This window comes from Rhinopithecus roxellana, chromosome 14 (genome assembly GCF_007565055.1).
Source record: "Rhinopithecus roxellana isolate Shanxi Qingling chromosome 14, ASM756505v1, whole genome shotgun sequence".
In the NCBI taxonomy this organism is placed as follows: domain Eukaryota; kingdom Metazoa; phylum Chordata; class Mammalia; order Primates; family Cercopithecidae; genus Rhinopithecus; species Rhinopithecus roxellana.
In genome coordinates, this window is record NC_044562.1 from 59,563,655 (window position 1) to 59,580,190 (window position 16,536).

At 52.5% G+C, this 16,536-nt stretch overlaps 1 protein-coding gene across 10 annotated transcripts in view; it reads left to right on the forward strand.

The window, feature by feature from the left end:
- HDAC4 (histone deacetylase 4) overlaps positions 1-16,536 on the forward strand; it is a 355,816-nt gene that overhangs the window by 267,208 nt on the left and 72,072 nt on the right. For 8 of the 10 annotated variants that reach the window (XM_030916068.1, XM_030916074.1, XM_030916072.1 and 5 more), the window contains 3 exons: positions 3,878-3,994; positions 4,079-4,277; positions 12,236-12,474. In XM_030916068.1, the coding sequence (XP_030771928.1) occupies positions 3,878-3,994; positions 4,079-4,277; positions 12,236-12,474 (555 nt within the window). The remainder of the gene's footprint in view (positions 1-3,877; positions 3,995-4,078; positions 4,278-12,235; positions 12,475-16,536) is intronic. The other 2 variants (XM_030916075.1, XM_030916073.1) reach the window with 1 other exon arrangement.

Sequence of the window (16,536 nt, forward strand, 5' to 3'; positions counted from 1 at the left end):
TATAATGCAACCTAGAAATTACTTCCTGCCCTGTGAGGTTAACACTGGTTGCATCTTGTTGATTGTGGTCCTAGATACACGTTTTTATTTGAAATAGGGCACTTGTGTACATGGTAGTTAATACTGGAACAGTACCTTGTTTGGGTGGGTCTCCGTCATTCCAGTTCTGTTAATTTTTATAAATCGTGATATGTAAATGAAGCTACTGGAAATTAATAGAACGTGTAGAAGGAGTTGCAGGAAATACCGAGAGGTGCCATTGTTCATGTCCCACATCAGACGTTCATTAGAGTGGGCAGGGGCAGCCTTTGCATGTTGGATCACACCCAGGCACCCTTTCTGGGTTTCAGTATCGCTAGAGTTGGACAGGTCTCTGAGAACGCCCGTGCTTCACAGCCAGGGGCTGGTTCTCCGTTCCCACGTGGTGCAGAGGCTAGTGAGCCTGCCCATCAGAACGGGCATCTTGAGTGGATGGGGGCACGGCGGGAGCAGGGGCCTGCCAGCCTGGCTCTCAGCACTGCCTTTTCTGTTCACCCTGGGGCCCCCAGAAACACTACTGTACCTTGAAGGCCCCCCGGACCCAGGGAAACCCAGTGTGCCGGGCACCTCCTCCTTTCCAGGGCCAGAGAAGCCCAGTGTGCCGGGCACCTCCTCCTCTACAGGGCCAGGGAAGCCCAGTGTGCCGGGCACCTCCTCCTCTGCAGGGCCAGGGAAGCCCAGTGTGCCGGGCACCTCCTCCTCTGCAGGGCCAGGGAAGCCCAGTGTGCCGGGCACCTCCTCCTCTGCAGGGCCAGGGAAGCCCAGTGTGCCGGGCACCTCCTCCTCTGCAGGGCCAGGGAAGCCCAGTGTGCCGGGCACCTCCTCCTCTGCAGGGCCAGGGAAGCCCAGTGTGCCGGGCACCTCCTCCTCTGCAGGGCCAGGGAAGCCCAGTGTGCCGGGCACCTCCTCCTCTGCAGGGCCAGGGAAGCCCAGTGTGCCGGGCACCTCCTCCTCTGCAGGGCCAGGGAAGCCCAGTGTGCCGGGCACCTCCTCCTCTGCAGGGCCAGGGAAGCCCAGTGTGCCGGGCACCTCCTCCTCTGCAGGGCCAGGGAAGCCCAGTGTGCCATCCAGGTACTTGAAGGGACAGCTCCTGTGGCCGCTGCTCCTGTTATTTACATGCGTGCCTTGATGCTCCGACTTCAGGCCCGCGGACTTTGCCTCTGAACACGTCCTAGGGTGAGGTCCGGGGGGCTCCAGCCTCCCGCAGGGCTCAGCCCCGAGACAGCAGATGGCAGAGCGCCCTGCAATTTCTCAAGTGGACCAGTCGGCCTCTCCAAGGAACAAATTCTCAGAAGGCTCCTTTAGTTCCAGAAATGGGCTTAAAAAGAACCAAAAAAACAAACAAACAAAAAAAACCTTGCTTACAAAGGAAATAGAAACTTTGCAAACATTAGAATATCTCCTTATTTTGTTCCCAAATGATAACAACACAAGCACACTTGTGCTTTCCTGGAAATCACAAGCATTTTCTCTACAGCATAACTTACTGGTAATTCTTTAACTTTTGACAAAAAAAAAATTGTCTAGGAAAAATGTTTTTCTCAGTAGCCCTTTAATCATTACTTACACAGTGTAATATGTGAGCAAATCTAAAGTGAGTTGCAGGGTTTCCTCTGGGGCGAAGTGCGCTGTGAATTTGCTCCTAAGTGAGAAGGCTGGACTTCCTGTTCTGTAGGAACAACCTGAGTGTAAGTGTTTGTCAGGAGAAGTATTTATTCATGTCCCCACGGGCCACTCATGTTTTTTGGGAAATGTCTCTTCAGATCCTTTACCAACTTTTATATGGGCTGCTTTGGGCTTTGCTGGTGAATTGCTGGAGTTCCCCTCATATTCTGGATACTCTTCCCTTGTCGGATGAATAACTTGCACGTTTCCCCTTTCTGCAGGTCATCTCTTCACTCTGGTGATTTTTTTCCTTTGCTGTGCAGAAGCTTTTTAGCTGAGCAGAGTCCCAGTTGTCTGTTTTCGTTTTTGTTGCCTGTGCTTTTGAGGTCTTAGTCATAAATCTTCCACAATAGGCAAGAGGCAGAATCAACCCCAGTGTCCTTCAGTGGATGAATAGTCAGAGAAAATGTGGTGCTGTACACAGTGGAGTACTATGCAGCCATCAGAAAGGATGGAATCCTGACATTTGCAGCAACACAGATGGAACTAGAGGCCTTCATGTTAAGTGAACTAAGCCAGGGACAGAAAGACAAACATTGCATTTTCTCGTTCATCTGGGGGAGCTAAAAAAGTTGCTGTTGTGGAGATAGACAGTATAATGGAATCTGTTTATTCGTTGTTAATGTTAGTTTCTGGCAAGGAGATTTTTATCTGCCAAACCCCACTAACTAGCATGATTACATCAACATTTATTCATTCTCTGTTTGCCCATTCATTCAGCAGACATCCCTTGAGTAGCTACTGTGTAGGGGATATAGTGGTGATAAACTAATGTCCTTTTTAGCAAAACACATTCATTCTACAAGCAAAAAGATGTTAAATATCACAGCAGTTCAAGTCCTTGGAGACTGTTGCTGCTGACCCTTCGTGTGTGGCCTTCTAATCCTTACTCCTGGCTTATGTTTGCTTTACCCAAGCCCATTCTTTAAAAGTTACATGATCTATAACCTGTTTTTCTAACTTAATGTATCATAAACAAGTGTCCAAGTAATCACCCAAGATTGTTCTTAACCCCCAGAGCGTCAGGATGTGCGACGCCCTCCGTTCTGTTAACACCAAGGTGCTGGGGAAGCCACATTGCTCTGCACTGCCTGCTGGGTGCTCAGCCCCACGGCCGAGGCTTCATGGGCATCAGGGCTTCTCCTAATTTCTTAACGTTGCACCCCAAGAGTGGAGCTCTAGGATCCAAGGTTAGACTGATTCTGAAGGCCTTTGCCGTAGACTGCCAAATTGTCCTGCAGAAAGGATGCCGCTCACTGATCTGTAGTCCACCCAACAGCGTTTGTGGTTCCTCTAGGCCAAGGTAGTATTATCATTTTTCCAAAATGTTTGCCACATTTTTGGGTTTCAAAATACGTTTCCAGATGAGCATAATGTGTTTTCCTGAACGTCTTCCGCTTCCTGAGCTCTGCCGTCACTGGTCTTCACCGCGCGCTTTTCTCACTGTTAGTCATTTGATTTGCAAGCTCTCTGTGCTGACCCTCATCTGCCTCATACGTGGTCGGTGTTGTCATCATTGCCTGCCTTTCATAGAAGCAGTTGTTTTATGATTTTATTTTTAATTTGTGTGGGTACATAATGTACATATTTATGGGGTACGTGAGATGTTTTGATACAGGCCTGCAATGCGTAATTGTCACGTCATGCAAAGTGTGGGGTGCCCGTCCTCTCAAGCCTTTATCCTTTGTGTAACAATCCAGTCCTACCCTTCTAGTTATTGTTAAATGTACAATTAAATGTTATTTCCTTTTTGGTTTCTGCTTTTCTTGTTGCCTGGAAAGACATGGCCAGCTGCCAAAAGGCATTATAAGGAACATTACCCTAGAAACTGCAGAGCGGCATTGGAAACTGTATCACCCTAGATTTCCTTCTGACTATTCTGTGGTAAATAATCAAACTGAGTAGAAATCAACACGATGGTGCTGGACGAGGTGACAGAAGAACTCGTATTGCGGGGAGGAAACTGGAGCCGTGAATTGGGCTTTCATGTGGTGGTGCGTGTTGAAATCTCATGTTCTCGTTGATGTATCATTTGCTACACGCATGTTTGCACTCATACATCAGAATTCAGTGCAGGCTGCCACAGGCTGTTTTCATCGTGGTTTTTCTTGGTGTAAATTGCGGATGTTTGGCCGTAACAGACCGTGACAGTCATCGTGTGTTCTGTCCCCAGACGAGTTTGGCACACAGACTTGTGACGCGAGAAGGCTCGGCCGCTCCACTTCCCCTCTACACGTCGCCGTCCCTGCCCAACATCACGCTGGGCCTGCCTGCCACCGGCCCTGCTGCTGTAAGTCAGCCCCCGTGGGTCCGTGTGGCGTGGGGTGGCGGTGATGGGCCCTTCCACCCCAGCATCCCCGGCTGTGCTTTCCAGGGCACGGCGGGCCAGCGGGATGCCGAGAGACTCGCCCTTCCCACCCTCCAGCAGCGGCTCTCCCTTTTCCCTGGCACCCACCTCACTCCCTACCTGAGCACCTCGCCCTTGGAGCGGGACGGAGGGGCAGCGCACAGCCCTCTTCTGCAGCACATGGTCTTACTGGAGCAGCCGCCGGCACAAGCGCCGCTCGTCACAGGTGAGCACAGATGGGCCTGGGTGCAGCCAGGCTCTGAGGCTACCCATGCTCTGGATGGCGCCCGGCCCTCGCCTTCCTTTGGAGGAGACGAAGGCACACCTGTCCCACCCCCACAGTTCCCAAACACACATCCCCGTCACGTAATGTAGCTGCCGTGACTGCAGTGAAGATCCACGCCTCACTCCCAGAGTCAGGTAGATGGAGTGGAAGCGAAGTCACCTCCCCTTTCTCACCTTTTGGGAGAGGCCACTGGCTCTTGCAGTTTGGGTTTCTGTCTGGACCAAGCTGAGCCAGCACTGGAAGCCCAGAACTGACTCTTGTGGTCAGTTGGTGTTAGCAGAACTTTTACAAATGTGCACTGTCTGGGGTTGTGGTTACATTTAGAAAAATACAATTTAGAGAAAAATGGGAACTTCCTTATGAAATTACATAGCAACAGCAATGTGAAAGTGTCACTTAAGAAATGAGGGAGCACCGGCCGGGCGTGGTGACTCACACCTGTAACCCCAGCAGTTTGGGAGGCCGAGGCAGGTGGATCTCCTGAGGTCAGGAGTTCAAGACCAGCCTGACTAACATGGTGAAACCCTGTCTCTACTAAAAATACAAAAATTAGCTGGGCATGGTGGGGCACACCTGTAACCCCAGCTACTCGGGAGGCTGAGGCAGGAGAATCGCTTGAAACCGGAAGGCAGAGGTTGCAGTGAGCCAAGATGGTGCTACTGCACTCCAGCCTGGGCGACAGAGTGAGACTCTGTCTCAAAATAAATAAATAAATAAATAAATAAATAAATAAATAAATAAGGGAGCCTCTACCTACCTCCTTGCCATGCAGGTCATGATTATACATCTTCATAGCTTTGGGTTTGGCTTCCTGGAAATCTGTTGTTGCCAATGCAAAGCTGAAATACCCTCAGAGCTGCCCCTGTGAAACTCTGGCAGTGAACTTGGTGAGCACTCGGGCTTGGCATGTTGTAGGAGGCTGTGCTGCAGGATGCGTGGGACTGAGGGCTGGCTTGGGTGGGCTTGGGTGTCTGGCTTGACTAGTCTGGTGGATTTTGGTGTTCTCTTGTTTTGTGCTGCCCATGTGTCTCTGTTTAGACAGAGAGGATTCTTTCTTATTCTTTCTTTGCCCAGAAGCCACATGGGGCAATCTTTGTTTTTATGTCTGAGCCCCTTTCTGTTTGTTTCTCCAGAAGCTTGAATTCGTGTCCCTGCCTGTCTAGAGCAAAGGAGCCCGTGGTGTAACGAGGGAGGGGGCAACCCTCACAGTGCCTCTCTGAGCTCCAGCCACGGTGGCAGGCACGGGGATCTCTCTGGAGGAATGTATCTGAGATTGCGTCTGAGTCTCTTAGATGCTGTAGAGCAGCTAGCATGAGGGGGGGTAGTGAACGGCACCTGAGTTTCTCTCTCGTATCTTTTAAAAACGTAAAATATGCCTGATCCTTCAGGATTCCTGGGATTCACTTCGTCAGAGATGTTTCTGTTTGTCACTCATCTTCTTTCCTTCTCTAAATCAGTGTATGATGCGTAATTAAGTAATATGCGTAATCTTGTATATCAGGTGTTTGGAAAACAGCCTTTTTGATAGAACCTGAATATCGAGTTTGCATGGATCTCACCTCTCTGAGAAATGTGCTGAACCCGGCATTGCTTCTTCCCTGTGTATAGTCAGTCCTCTTTTCCTCCCAGGTGCAACTTGCTCATTGGCATGGGGACCTGCCCACAGTGCCCTCCCCAGGCCCTGTAGTGCCAGGGGGCCCATGCATGGCTGCCCAGCTTGCTCTGGCTTTGCTTTATACCTGTGCCCAGCAAGCCTCTCCAGTCCCGTGCCGCCACCTCCAAAACTCTGCAAGCCCCTTCCTCCTGCATGGCCTCCCCAGGTTGCCAGCGGCTCATCCTGCAAACCCCCTGGCTGGGAGCCTCAGAGCCAGTGTCCCGTGTACAGCGTAGTCCCAGCTTTCTCCTGCTCCGTGACCCTGGGAAGCCACTCGTGCGCTGTGCGCCTTGTTTTCCCATCTGGGAAGCGGGGACACTACGCGGTCTGCCCCGTGCGCCTGCTGAGGGTTAAGTGGGCTGTGCACTCATATGCCCTGGCAGGTGTTGGCGGCGTTGCCTTGTTCTTCTTCACCTGCCACCTCCCATACTCTCTCACTGCCCCAGCCGGCCCCGTCTGTCCTCAGTGCCTCAGGACCCTCCCCCAGCCCCGCCATGAGTAAGGCCCTCATTTGGAACCCGCTGGGATTGCCCCATCCTCTTGTGGGAAGAAGCCTCCTGCACAGGTTCCTGCCCCTCCAGTCTGTCCTTCTGCAGCCACCGGACTCTCCTTGAAGGCCTGGAGGCCCCCACGCTGTCTAGAGCAGTACTAGACAGGTCAGGAGCCACCAGCCATGGGGAGCTGCCAATAGAAAGTCAGAATTAGAATTCAGTGGCCAATAGAAAGTCAGAGTTAGAATTCGGTTTGCCAGGTGCGGTGGCTCATGCCTATAATCCCAGCATTTTGGGAGGCTGAGGTGGGCGGATCACAAGGTCAGGAGATCAAGACCATCCTGGCTAACACGGCGAAACCCTGTCTCTACTAAAAATTTAAAAAAAAAAAAAAAAAAAAAAATACCCGGGCGTGGTGGCAGGTGCCTTAAGTCGCAGCTACTCCAGAGGCTGAGGTAGGAAAATGGCCTGAACCCAGGAAGCGGAGGTTGCAGTGAGCCAAGATCACGCCACTGCACTCCAGCCTGGGTGACAGAGTGAGACTCCATCTCAATAAAAAAAAAAAAAAAAAAGAATTAGAATTCAGTTTCTAGTCACATGTGCACCACATCCAGTGCACAGCCACAGTGCCCGCGAATGTTCTCATTGTCACAGAAGGTCCTGGCAGGGCGGCACTGGCCTGGAGTGAAGTCCCAGCTTGTGAGCAGGAACTCCAGCCTTGTTCTGCAAGTCTCGTTTCTCTTCCCTAGTCCAGCACAGCAGCCAGGCCAGCCAGCTCAATGCTGGACCAGGCCGCAGCCGGCCCCCAGAGCCAAGGCTCTTTCCCAGGGCCCTCTTCCCCATCAGGCATGGTTCATCCGCCCTCATCCCAGGCCTCCAGCCCTGCCCCAGCCCTGCTTTGTTGCTCCGTCCCTGGACCACGCTGCGTCTTCGTGTCCGTGTTCTGCCCTTTCCTGTAGTTTTTGATGAACTCCTGCTTGAGTTGGTCTCTGGACAGCAGTGCCTGTGTTTTCCTGGCCCACAGACAGACCCACCTTCTCGCGGGCAGTCATGGTGCATAGATGAATAGGATATCAAAGCTGGAACAGCCTCCAGTCACAAATGCTTTGAAACAAAGGCCTCTGTGGGTGAGGTCACCAGCAGAGACCAGAGGGGTGAGCCGTGGTCCAGGGTCTCCCGGAGCTGCCTCCTACATGCCACATACCTCCAGTCAGTCCCTTTACACACCGCTCCGGGCAGCTGCTCGCCAGTCACAGGCTTGGCGTGCCTCTTCTATATCCCTGTTTATGTGCTGCTCCCGTGGTCACTGTGGACTCAGATCTTTGCAGAGTGGCTGGTACATTCTCAGAGGTTAGTGTCTGCATAACCAGCTGAGGCGGGGAGTGGAGCTCAGGAGCCCATTCCTGGCTGAGAAGGAGAGTGTGCAGAGCCCTGTGCTGCTGCTTTACTTGGACACAAAACTGTAGGCATGATCATTGCCTGGGCAGCCCAGCTAAGTCCTCTGTGGTGCTCGTGTGGCTGAGAAGCAGGACTTTGAGAACCGTGTAACCTGCTGTCAGGACCCGAGAGACAGGGCCCCCAAGACCCAGGAGGATCTTGGTAGTGCAGCTTGTGGAGGAGAATGCTGGAGACCGGGGCTGTGCCACAGGTGGGCCTAGGGAAGGCTTCTCGGAGAAGTGGCATCAGAGCTGAGATCTCAGTAGGAGCCTGCAGGCGGAGAGGGAAGGGCCCAGGTAGAGGGAGATGTGTGTGCCTGCTGGAGGTTACCTTGTCACAGATCTTTCTAGTATCCTGGCCACACAGAGCCTGCCACCAGCGTCTTAAGGCTACTGCCTTCCTGAACTGCCAGTGGAGATCCACTGTCCTGCGGTCACACGCTGAGTGGAGGGTGTCCCTGGCTTCTGTGTTAGCAATTGCATGCTACCGTTTAGGCCTGATTTCACCCGAAAACAGCGAGTCCCAGGAAGGGCTTGAGAACAGCTGGCCGTGGTTCATGTCCCATAACTGGCACACGAGGCTGTGGTCCTCAGCCCTGGCCTGGCCTCAGCTCCATCCCCAGAAGCTCAGACAGACACTGATTGGTCCAAGTGGGTCCAGAGCACGCAGATTGTTCCTTGGGCGGCCAGGATTACAAACGGTGAGTCAGATGTAACTGTTGCCTGATTTACTTCTCAATGGAAGGATTTTAAAGAATTTCACAGAAAAAAAGCAATGGAAATACACCAGATGGACTTTTAAGGACTCAGGCACCCTGAATTGTTCATCTCATGTGAATTCATCGCTTAAACAGGTTCCCAGTGTGCGAAGACCAACTCTTCAAATCTGGGTCTGGAACTTGAGAGCAACCCAGTCTTTCGCTTTCTTTTTTCTTAAATCCCCATACCTGGTGGGGTGTGTCTAAGTGATGCGTTTGCAAACTCACTAATTAGTTTGGGTATTGCTGAGCAGGGTGTGCTAAAACTTAGACCCTGGTTGACTGGGTGCATTCCAGGGTGCGCCCTCAGGAACTGTCATTGCAGTTATTGTGATTGCGTGTTAGAGTGTGGACTTCCAGGGAAGCTGGCCCCCCAGCACAGTTCAGGCTCAGCGCCAAGTCCCTCCAGGAGGAGCAGGAGCCAGCAGCCATAGGGACACAGCCGTCCAGCGCCAAGAACCAGGGTCAGCTGTTGCTCCTGCACTGGACACACGGAGGGGCTTCTGCCAGTGCTCTGGGCAGAAGGAGCAGAAGCTGGGAAAACCCTGGCTAAGGTGCCCAGTGGAGGAGCCCAGAGCAAGGGGCCACTGGGACCACAAGAACCAGGCTCTGCCCCACACCCCACCCAGCACCACACAGCCAGCCCCTGCAGTTGGGTCACCGACCACAGAATTGTATCCTGATGGACTAGGATTTTATGCTCGAAAGTCCCTGACAGTGTATTCTGAAGACCACATCATGGTCTGTCATCAGAAGCTCTTGTTAATGATCTCAGGGATCCAAACTGGAAACCACCCAGCCAGCAAATCACATTGGTCTGCAGAGGCCAGGGCACCGCTTTTCAGGATACCCACGGGTAAGGTGTCCCCGTGTGTGGCGGCCCTGGGGTTTGCACCCTAGAGGCAGTGGAGTGAAATTCTGAGTGGGCGAGATAGGCTGAGAGAGAGTGAGGGGCTGGCCCCTGGGGAGTGCAACTGGAAAAGGAACAGGGCCAGTCTGCACAGGGGTCTCTGCTCACTGCCAGTTCTGAAAGTGAAGCCCTGTTCCCATGGGGCACAGGCCTGTGTCCCAGAGTGAAGCTGGTGGCCTGGGAAATCCCTGGGCCCATGCGGAGGGTGGCGGGAGGCAGAGACCTGGACGAAAAGGGGCTGGGGGGCACTGTGCAGCCCCCAGTCACACTGCTGGCTCGAGTCACTTGTTCCTTATCATGTGTCACGCCGGAAAGCTGAATCCTATGAAATTGGCATGTCCTTCTCCTCCTCTGCAGAGGGTCAGGCCTGGGCAGGGGACTGTGTAGCTCATCACCGCCTCCACCCCTGAATGGTATGCACACTAAGGCTTTGGGGGAAAACTATGCTAAGGAAAATGTCTTTCAGCTTCCTATTGCTTTCTGAGAAGAGACCTTTTCAGCAACTACGTAGCCTTTGCATCCCCTGAAGGCAGCTTCGTGTGACTGACTTCCTTATTTCTTCCATGAAATCGTTCAATCCCACGTAACACCCACATCAACAATTGATAAATTCTGAAATGCCTTTTTTTTTTCTTTTTTCTTTTTTTTTTTTAAGACCGAGTCTCGTTCTGTCACGCAGGCTGTAGTGCATTGGCATGATCTGGGCTCACTGCAACCTTGCCTTCCAGGTTCAAGCGATTCTCCTGCCTCAGCCTCCTGAGTAGCTAGAATTACAGGCGTGTGCCACCATGAGCAGCTAATTTTTGTATTTTTAGTAGAGACGGGGTTTCACCATGTTGGCCAGGCTGGCCTCAGGTGATCCACCCACCTCAGCCTCCCGAAGTGCTGGGATTACAGCCACCGCGCCCAGCCTGAAATGCCCTCTTTAAGATGCTTTACTTTTTTCTTTTTTTAACCTTTTCAGGGAATGGTTCTGACATAATACGCACATCAACAACTGATAATTCTGAAATACCTTCTTTAGGATGGTTTACTTTTTTTTTTTTTTTTAACGTTTTCAGGGAATGATTCTGAATGGATTTTTAGTCATTCACTTTAATTTAGTAGCCAAGCATTGATAATAAAATTTAAGATAATGTATCTTTCCGGAAAGTTGTGGGGTTGGGTGAAAAGGGATGGTGGTTTAGAGAACACTGGTGAATAACTTTTGAAAAGGTAGCGAAGAGCAGTCTTGCTGGGGGTCATGCTGGGGGTCTTGCTGGTGTCTTGCTGGAGGTCTTGCTGGGGGTCTGGCTGGGTTTAGTCTGGATGTATCCTTTGCGTTTGCATATCACATAGTATTTCTTAAATTTAGAAAGCCCCTGCAAAGGGACTTGAGAAGCACTAAGCTACATTCATGGCTCTCACTGGGAGGCCTGGGCTCCACTAAACGTGATGACACACCCAGCTGCCCGGCGAGCGCCGACATCAGTGTCCTGGGGGAGGGACATGACAGGAGCTGCCACTTGCTGGCAGGCTACCTTGGTATCCCTGGAGATCCTGTAGCCCTTGCAGCCGGCATGTAGCCCCACCTGGGGGCAGGAACAGCAGGCTGCCTCAGGCAGATGCCGAGTTCCAAAGAGTCCCCCACCAGGGCCTCCAAGAGCTGGTTTGGTCACTTCCTTTGTCATTTCACCCGGTCGTGTGCCCTTGAGTGGGTCAGGGTCATTTTTACCCTGAGCAGCATTGTTTAGTATTTACTCCCCTCAGGTCACCAGGGGAACCTTTCACGGAGCAGGGCAGAGGGTTCGTTAGATCCTTTTGCCCACAAAACCATGGAAAAATTTAAACTACCTAAACCAACAATTTGCAATATATACATATATCTCTCTCTCGATGAAAAGAATGCAGAAGGAAAAAGTGTACTTGACTAGGTCGCGTTTTAAATCAAGATACAGATGCCAATTAAAGCAAGATCATCTCCTATCAAAATGGATTCTTTTAATCAAAAAAATACAGGGTTGGTGACGGTGTGGTGAAGTGGGTGTCCTCCACTCAGCTGGCAGGGATTAGCCAGATCTTTTCAGAAAGGGGTTTTGACAGTATGCGTCAGGACTTTTCAAAGTGTTCATGCCATCTTTGTGTATAAAATCAGTGTTCAAAGAGACCTTAAAATGATGTCAACCCTAAGGACAATTATTTTTCTCACAACTCAGGCTGTCTTTGGAAATACCTGGAGGCTCCAGAACTGTGGCAGCCTTCCTCAGCACACGGGTGGCCCTGTCTCCCCTCCCACTGTGCTGTTCAGGCCAAACCCCACCTTTCTAGGGCCTGTGGCCCCAGGAACAATTGTGTGGTGGCCACTCTTGGGAAGGGCTTCCTCTCTGAAACCTGCCACACAGGACTCCTGACGTTTCCTGTGTCAACCTGATTTTCCATAGAAAATGGCCTCCAAATTACGGTTCCTGTAGTTCCATAGCACCGGCTCACGGCACCAGCCTCAACTGGAAGGGGCCCAGTTAGCGAGCCAGCTCTGGGGCCTGACCAGGGCAGAGTGCCTGGGCTGGCGGGCACAGGGTGCAGTTGTCTCCATCACTTACTCAATAGCCCTCTCTCCCTCCTCTCTTCTTCCTCTTCCCCTCTGCTGTTTCTTCCTCCAATTATCTTCAGACTGGTATCTTTCAGGCCTGGGAGCACTGCCCCTCCACGCACAGTCCTTGGTTGGTGCGGACCGGGTGTCCCCTTCCATCCACAAGCTGCGGCAGCACCGCCCGCTGGGGCGAACCCAGTCGGCCCCGCTGCCCCAGAATGCCCAGGCTCTGCAGCACCTAGTCATCCAGCAGCAGCATCAGCAGTTTCTGGAGAAACACAAGCAGCAGTTCCAGCAGCAGCAACTGCACATGAACAAGGTGGGTTTGCCGGCTAAGTGTTCCCGGGCCCCAGGGTGGCTGTGTGCTGCACGCTTCAGCCTCAGTCTTCAGCACTGGCCCCTTTCTGACCTTGAGGGGGCCCAGGAGGCAGAAAGAGGGAACCGGGGAGGCACATGCCCTGGCCCACGGCACAGAGCTGGGCAGGGGCAGAAGGGATGCTGCTGGGAGCTTGGGCTCAGGAACAGATCACCTGCAGCAGGATGTGCAGGGCCAGTGCCCTCTCCCAGCAGCCCACATGAGTTCAGTTGGACCACGTCCTGCCTGTGGTGGCGCATCAGTGCCAGCGAATGGAATAGTCTACTTGGGCAACACTTTTTTCTTGGGTTTCCTAAGGCCATTTACTAAACATATCTTTAAATAAACCAGCAACCCACAGTGCCCATCTTCCAGGCCATCCAGCCCTTGCAGACTGCCTGAGTGCATAAGCAGAGTGTACAGGGCCAGGGGGCCCCAGGTGGAGTTGTACAGGTGCAGAACTCCAGCAGGAAGTTGGAAGGGACACTGTAAGAGCTGGTTCTGGGCCCGGGCCAGCCCACAGAGGTTTACGTAACCTACAGACATCTTGAAAGTCACTGAGATAAGTCCATTTTCAGGAGGAGTCATTAGGCAAGGCTAGTGTTGCGATGCTGGTCAAGAGAAAAACTAACGTGCTGAAAATGTATTGATCAAATGCTGGCATTTGAAATAGAGCATTTTTAAGATAAGAGATGAGATGAGCTGCTGTGGACATAGTCCAGCAGTTCCTCAAAAGGTTGGACACAGCCACCACATGGCCCCACAGCTCTGCTGCCAGAGATGAAAGCACACATCTACAGGTAAACTCACTCAGGCATTCACAACAGCCTGAGTCCCTGTGTCAGGCCGTTCCCGCACTGCTGTAGAGAAACACCTCAGACTGTGTGATTCATAAGAAAAGAGGTCTGATTGGCTCCTGGTTCTGCAGGCTGTAGAGGAAGCATGGTGCTGGGCGTCTGTTTCTGGGGAGGCCTCAGTCGTAGCGGTAGGCAAAGGGGGAGCGGGCGCATCACTTGGCAAGAGCAGGAGCAAGGGGTGGGGAGAGGGGCCACACACTTCTAACCGATCAGACCTCACTGGAACCCACTCACCAGTGAGGACAGCACCAGCGGACGGTGTTCAACCGTTCATGCCAAATCCACCCACGTGATCCAGCCACCTCCCGCCAAGTCCCACCTCCAGTACTGGGGGCTACGATTCAGCAGGAGATGTGGGCAGGGACACAGATCCAAACCGTATCAGCTGTAATAACTATCAGTCGCGATAGCCACATTACATGGGAATAGCCCAGGTGTCCATCCTGCGATCAGCGGCCACACGCCGGCACACCGGAATGTCAGCCATAAAGCGGAATGACACTGACATGCTGCAGCACGGAAAAGCCTTGGAAGCAGGATGCGGGCACAAGAGGCCGCGTGTGCTATGAGGAAGCAGGATGCCAGGCACAAGAGGCCGTGTGTGGTATGATTTCATGCACATAAAACGTCCACAGCAGACAGACCCACAGAGACAGGATGCAGATTTGTAGGTGCCGGGCCTGGGATGCTGCGGGCAGATGGGGAGCATTGCCAGGGGAACAGCATCTCTTTTTTAGGGATGTTGAAAATATTCCAAAATTGGACTATGGTGCAACTCTGTAAATATACTAAAAACAACAAGTGATATCATTTAAAAGCGTGAATTGGATGGTATGTGAATTATATCCCAATAAAGCTGTTACAAGGAAGAAAGAGGATGAGTTGATGCGAGGGGAACGTCTGGGGTGATTTTCAGAAGGAAATGTTGAGAAACCTGTGGCAGATTTGGAGAGACGGAATCGTTTCTCTGTTTGTTGTCTCTCCTGTGAAAGTGCCCCCGTTGCTTCCCTGAATTTCAGGACCAGTCCTGGGTTGTCTGCCTGTCCAGAGGCTCAGGGTCTTCTGTGGTTTCCCTGAGGATGAAAGATTGGGGTTAGGATTGGGGAGGAGACAGACTTTCCTAGCACAGGTAGACAGGAGTTGGAAGGTGAAGTACCAGGATCCCCAGCAAGTGCAGAGGCAAAGCTGTGGGGAGAGAGCCCTCCACCGCCAACACTGCTGCCTCTTCCAGCAGCCCTGACCTCCTGATATCATTAGCCCCTCCCGCCTGCCTCGTCCCAATTTCCTTCTCTCAAGCCCCACGGTTCCAGCCTAGAAGAATAGTCAGCTCAGCCCTGGCAGTGGTCGAAGGCTTTGATTGCATGGTGTCCAGTCCAGTGGGGCTGACGCGGGGAAGGCCTCTGGGAGATGGCAGCTGGCTGTGGCCCAAATCCATCCTAGTGTGTGAGCCATCATGGGGCTGCAGGCTCAGGACTGAGGAGACGGGCCCCTTGGGGCCTTGCTCCAGGGTGGCAGCCGCATCAGACCAGATGCCCAGCACAGGCCACAGCCTGGCCCCTGCTGCCCACTGGGCATCACAAAATAGGCTCACCACCCCCACGCTACATGCCTCTCCCCTGCTGAGCCCTCATCCCTGGACAGCAGGGAACACATCAGAAACGGGTGGGACGCCCAGCAAATCCCCTCACTGGGACGGGAAAGGCACAGGCTGTGGGCGTCCGGGCGCCTGCCAGGCATCTTTACTCCCAGGTGTCAAAATCACTTTCACATCCGTCTTCCTAATGCCAACTTAGGTTTGTTAATTTTATTATGTCATCTGAGTGATGGGGTAGGAGGTTTGAGGAAGACAGGAAGCACCTATTGACATGCCTTATACTCTTGAAGGATGTAGAAACCGGGTGCTCTCACTGGAGTTTGTTCTGTGATTGATTTATGGGAGTGAATGACAGTTGATTGAAACATTTAGACAGTGTTTTCCTGGGACGCCCAGGAAGACAAGGATCTTACCCAGGGCTGCCTAACACTGACGTCCCCACCCTCCCTCTTGGAGGATGATGTCCCCAGGGGCTTGTTCCCTGAGGGCATCTGCTCAGCTCTGGCAGCTGTGAGCCCTCCTGTCCCATGGCGCTGCTCCAGCCTACATCGGGGTTACAACTGAGGCCGGGTTGGTCTGCCCCTCTTTCAGCCTGTACCTTAGAGAGCAGTTGCTTTGGAAACATCACTCTGAATAAAAAAGAAACAGAGAAAGAGAGGCAGCCCGCGCCTAGCCGTGGTGTTCCCCGCAGCCATATGCAGCCACTCTAGTTTTCCCGAGGCCCGCAGCCTGCAGAGCTGCCCATTTTGCCTGAGAAAACTCCGCCAGGTGGACAGGATCAACCCCGAGCTGGCTCTGCTCTCCTCTCCCTGGCCTGTGGTCGGGATGGTGGCAGGTGATTTCCGACTGTGTCAGCTTCTATTGCCCATGCCTTGTACACAGTGGTGTTCAATAATGGTTTGCTGCATAAAGGAACTTTCTGGAGAACGCACGCCATCAGAGGGCGAGTGGAACTGGAAACTGCAGGTGAAACTGGCCCTCCTTGTTCGCTGACCATGTCCGAACCTGGCCTCAGTTATGTGTGGTTTGCGAGCAGTGGGTGATGTGTGTCCAGGTGAAGTACCTCTTTTTATTAAAAGAGAACATCGGAAGGCGTCCTCCACCCCTAGAGCAGGAAGCCTTACTGCTGAAGGTGGTTCTTCCAGTGGTTTCTGGACTCTGCACAAGAACCTGGCTCCTGCAGAGTGGAGGGCTCAGGGGTGTCTCCCTTTAACTTGACATCCTCAGTTTTGAATATGAAAACCAGGACTCATATTTTGGGTGGTCTAATTACGAATGTGTCCAATCGTTTTAAAATACTGGCAGTTGACCAGTTCGGTTTTGACCCTGAACTCCCGCCTGACTTTTTAAAAATGTAATTCCAAATATGAAGGTGCATTTGTTCTTCCTGAATTGATGAAAGGGGGCTCTCAGTGTCCCCAAGGCCTTCGGGCTGCACAGAGCTGCTTCAGGTATTTGCCTGCATCCAGCTCGCCTCCCAAAGGCAGCTCTGCAGTGCGGCCCCAGCCCACAGCCCAGCCAGTGAGACTCGGAACTGAATGTCAAAGGAGAGGGAGAGAGAGAAGCAGGCTTTGT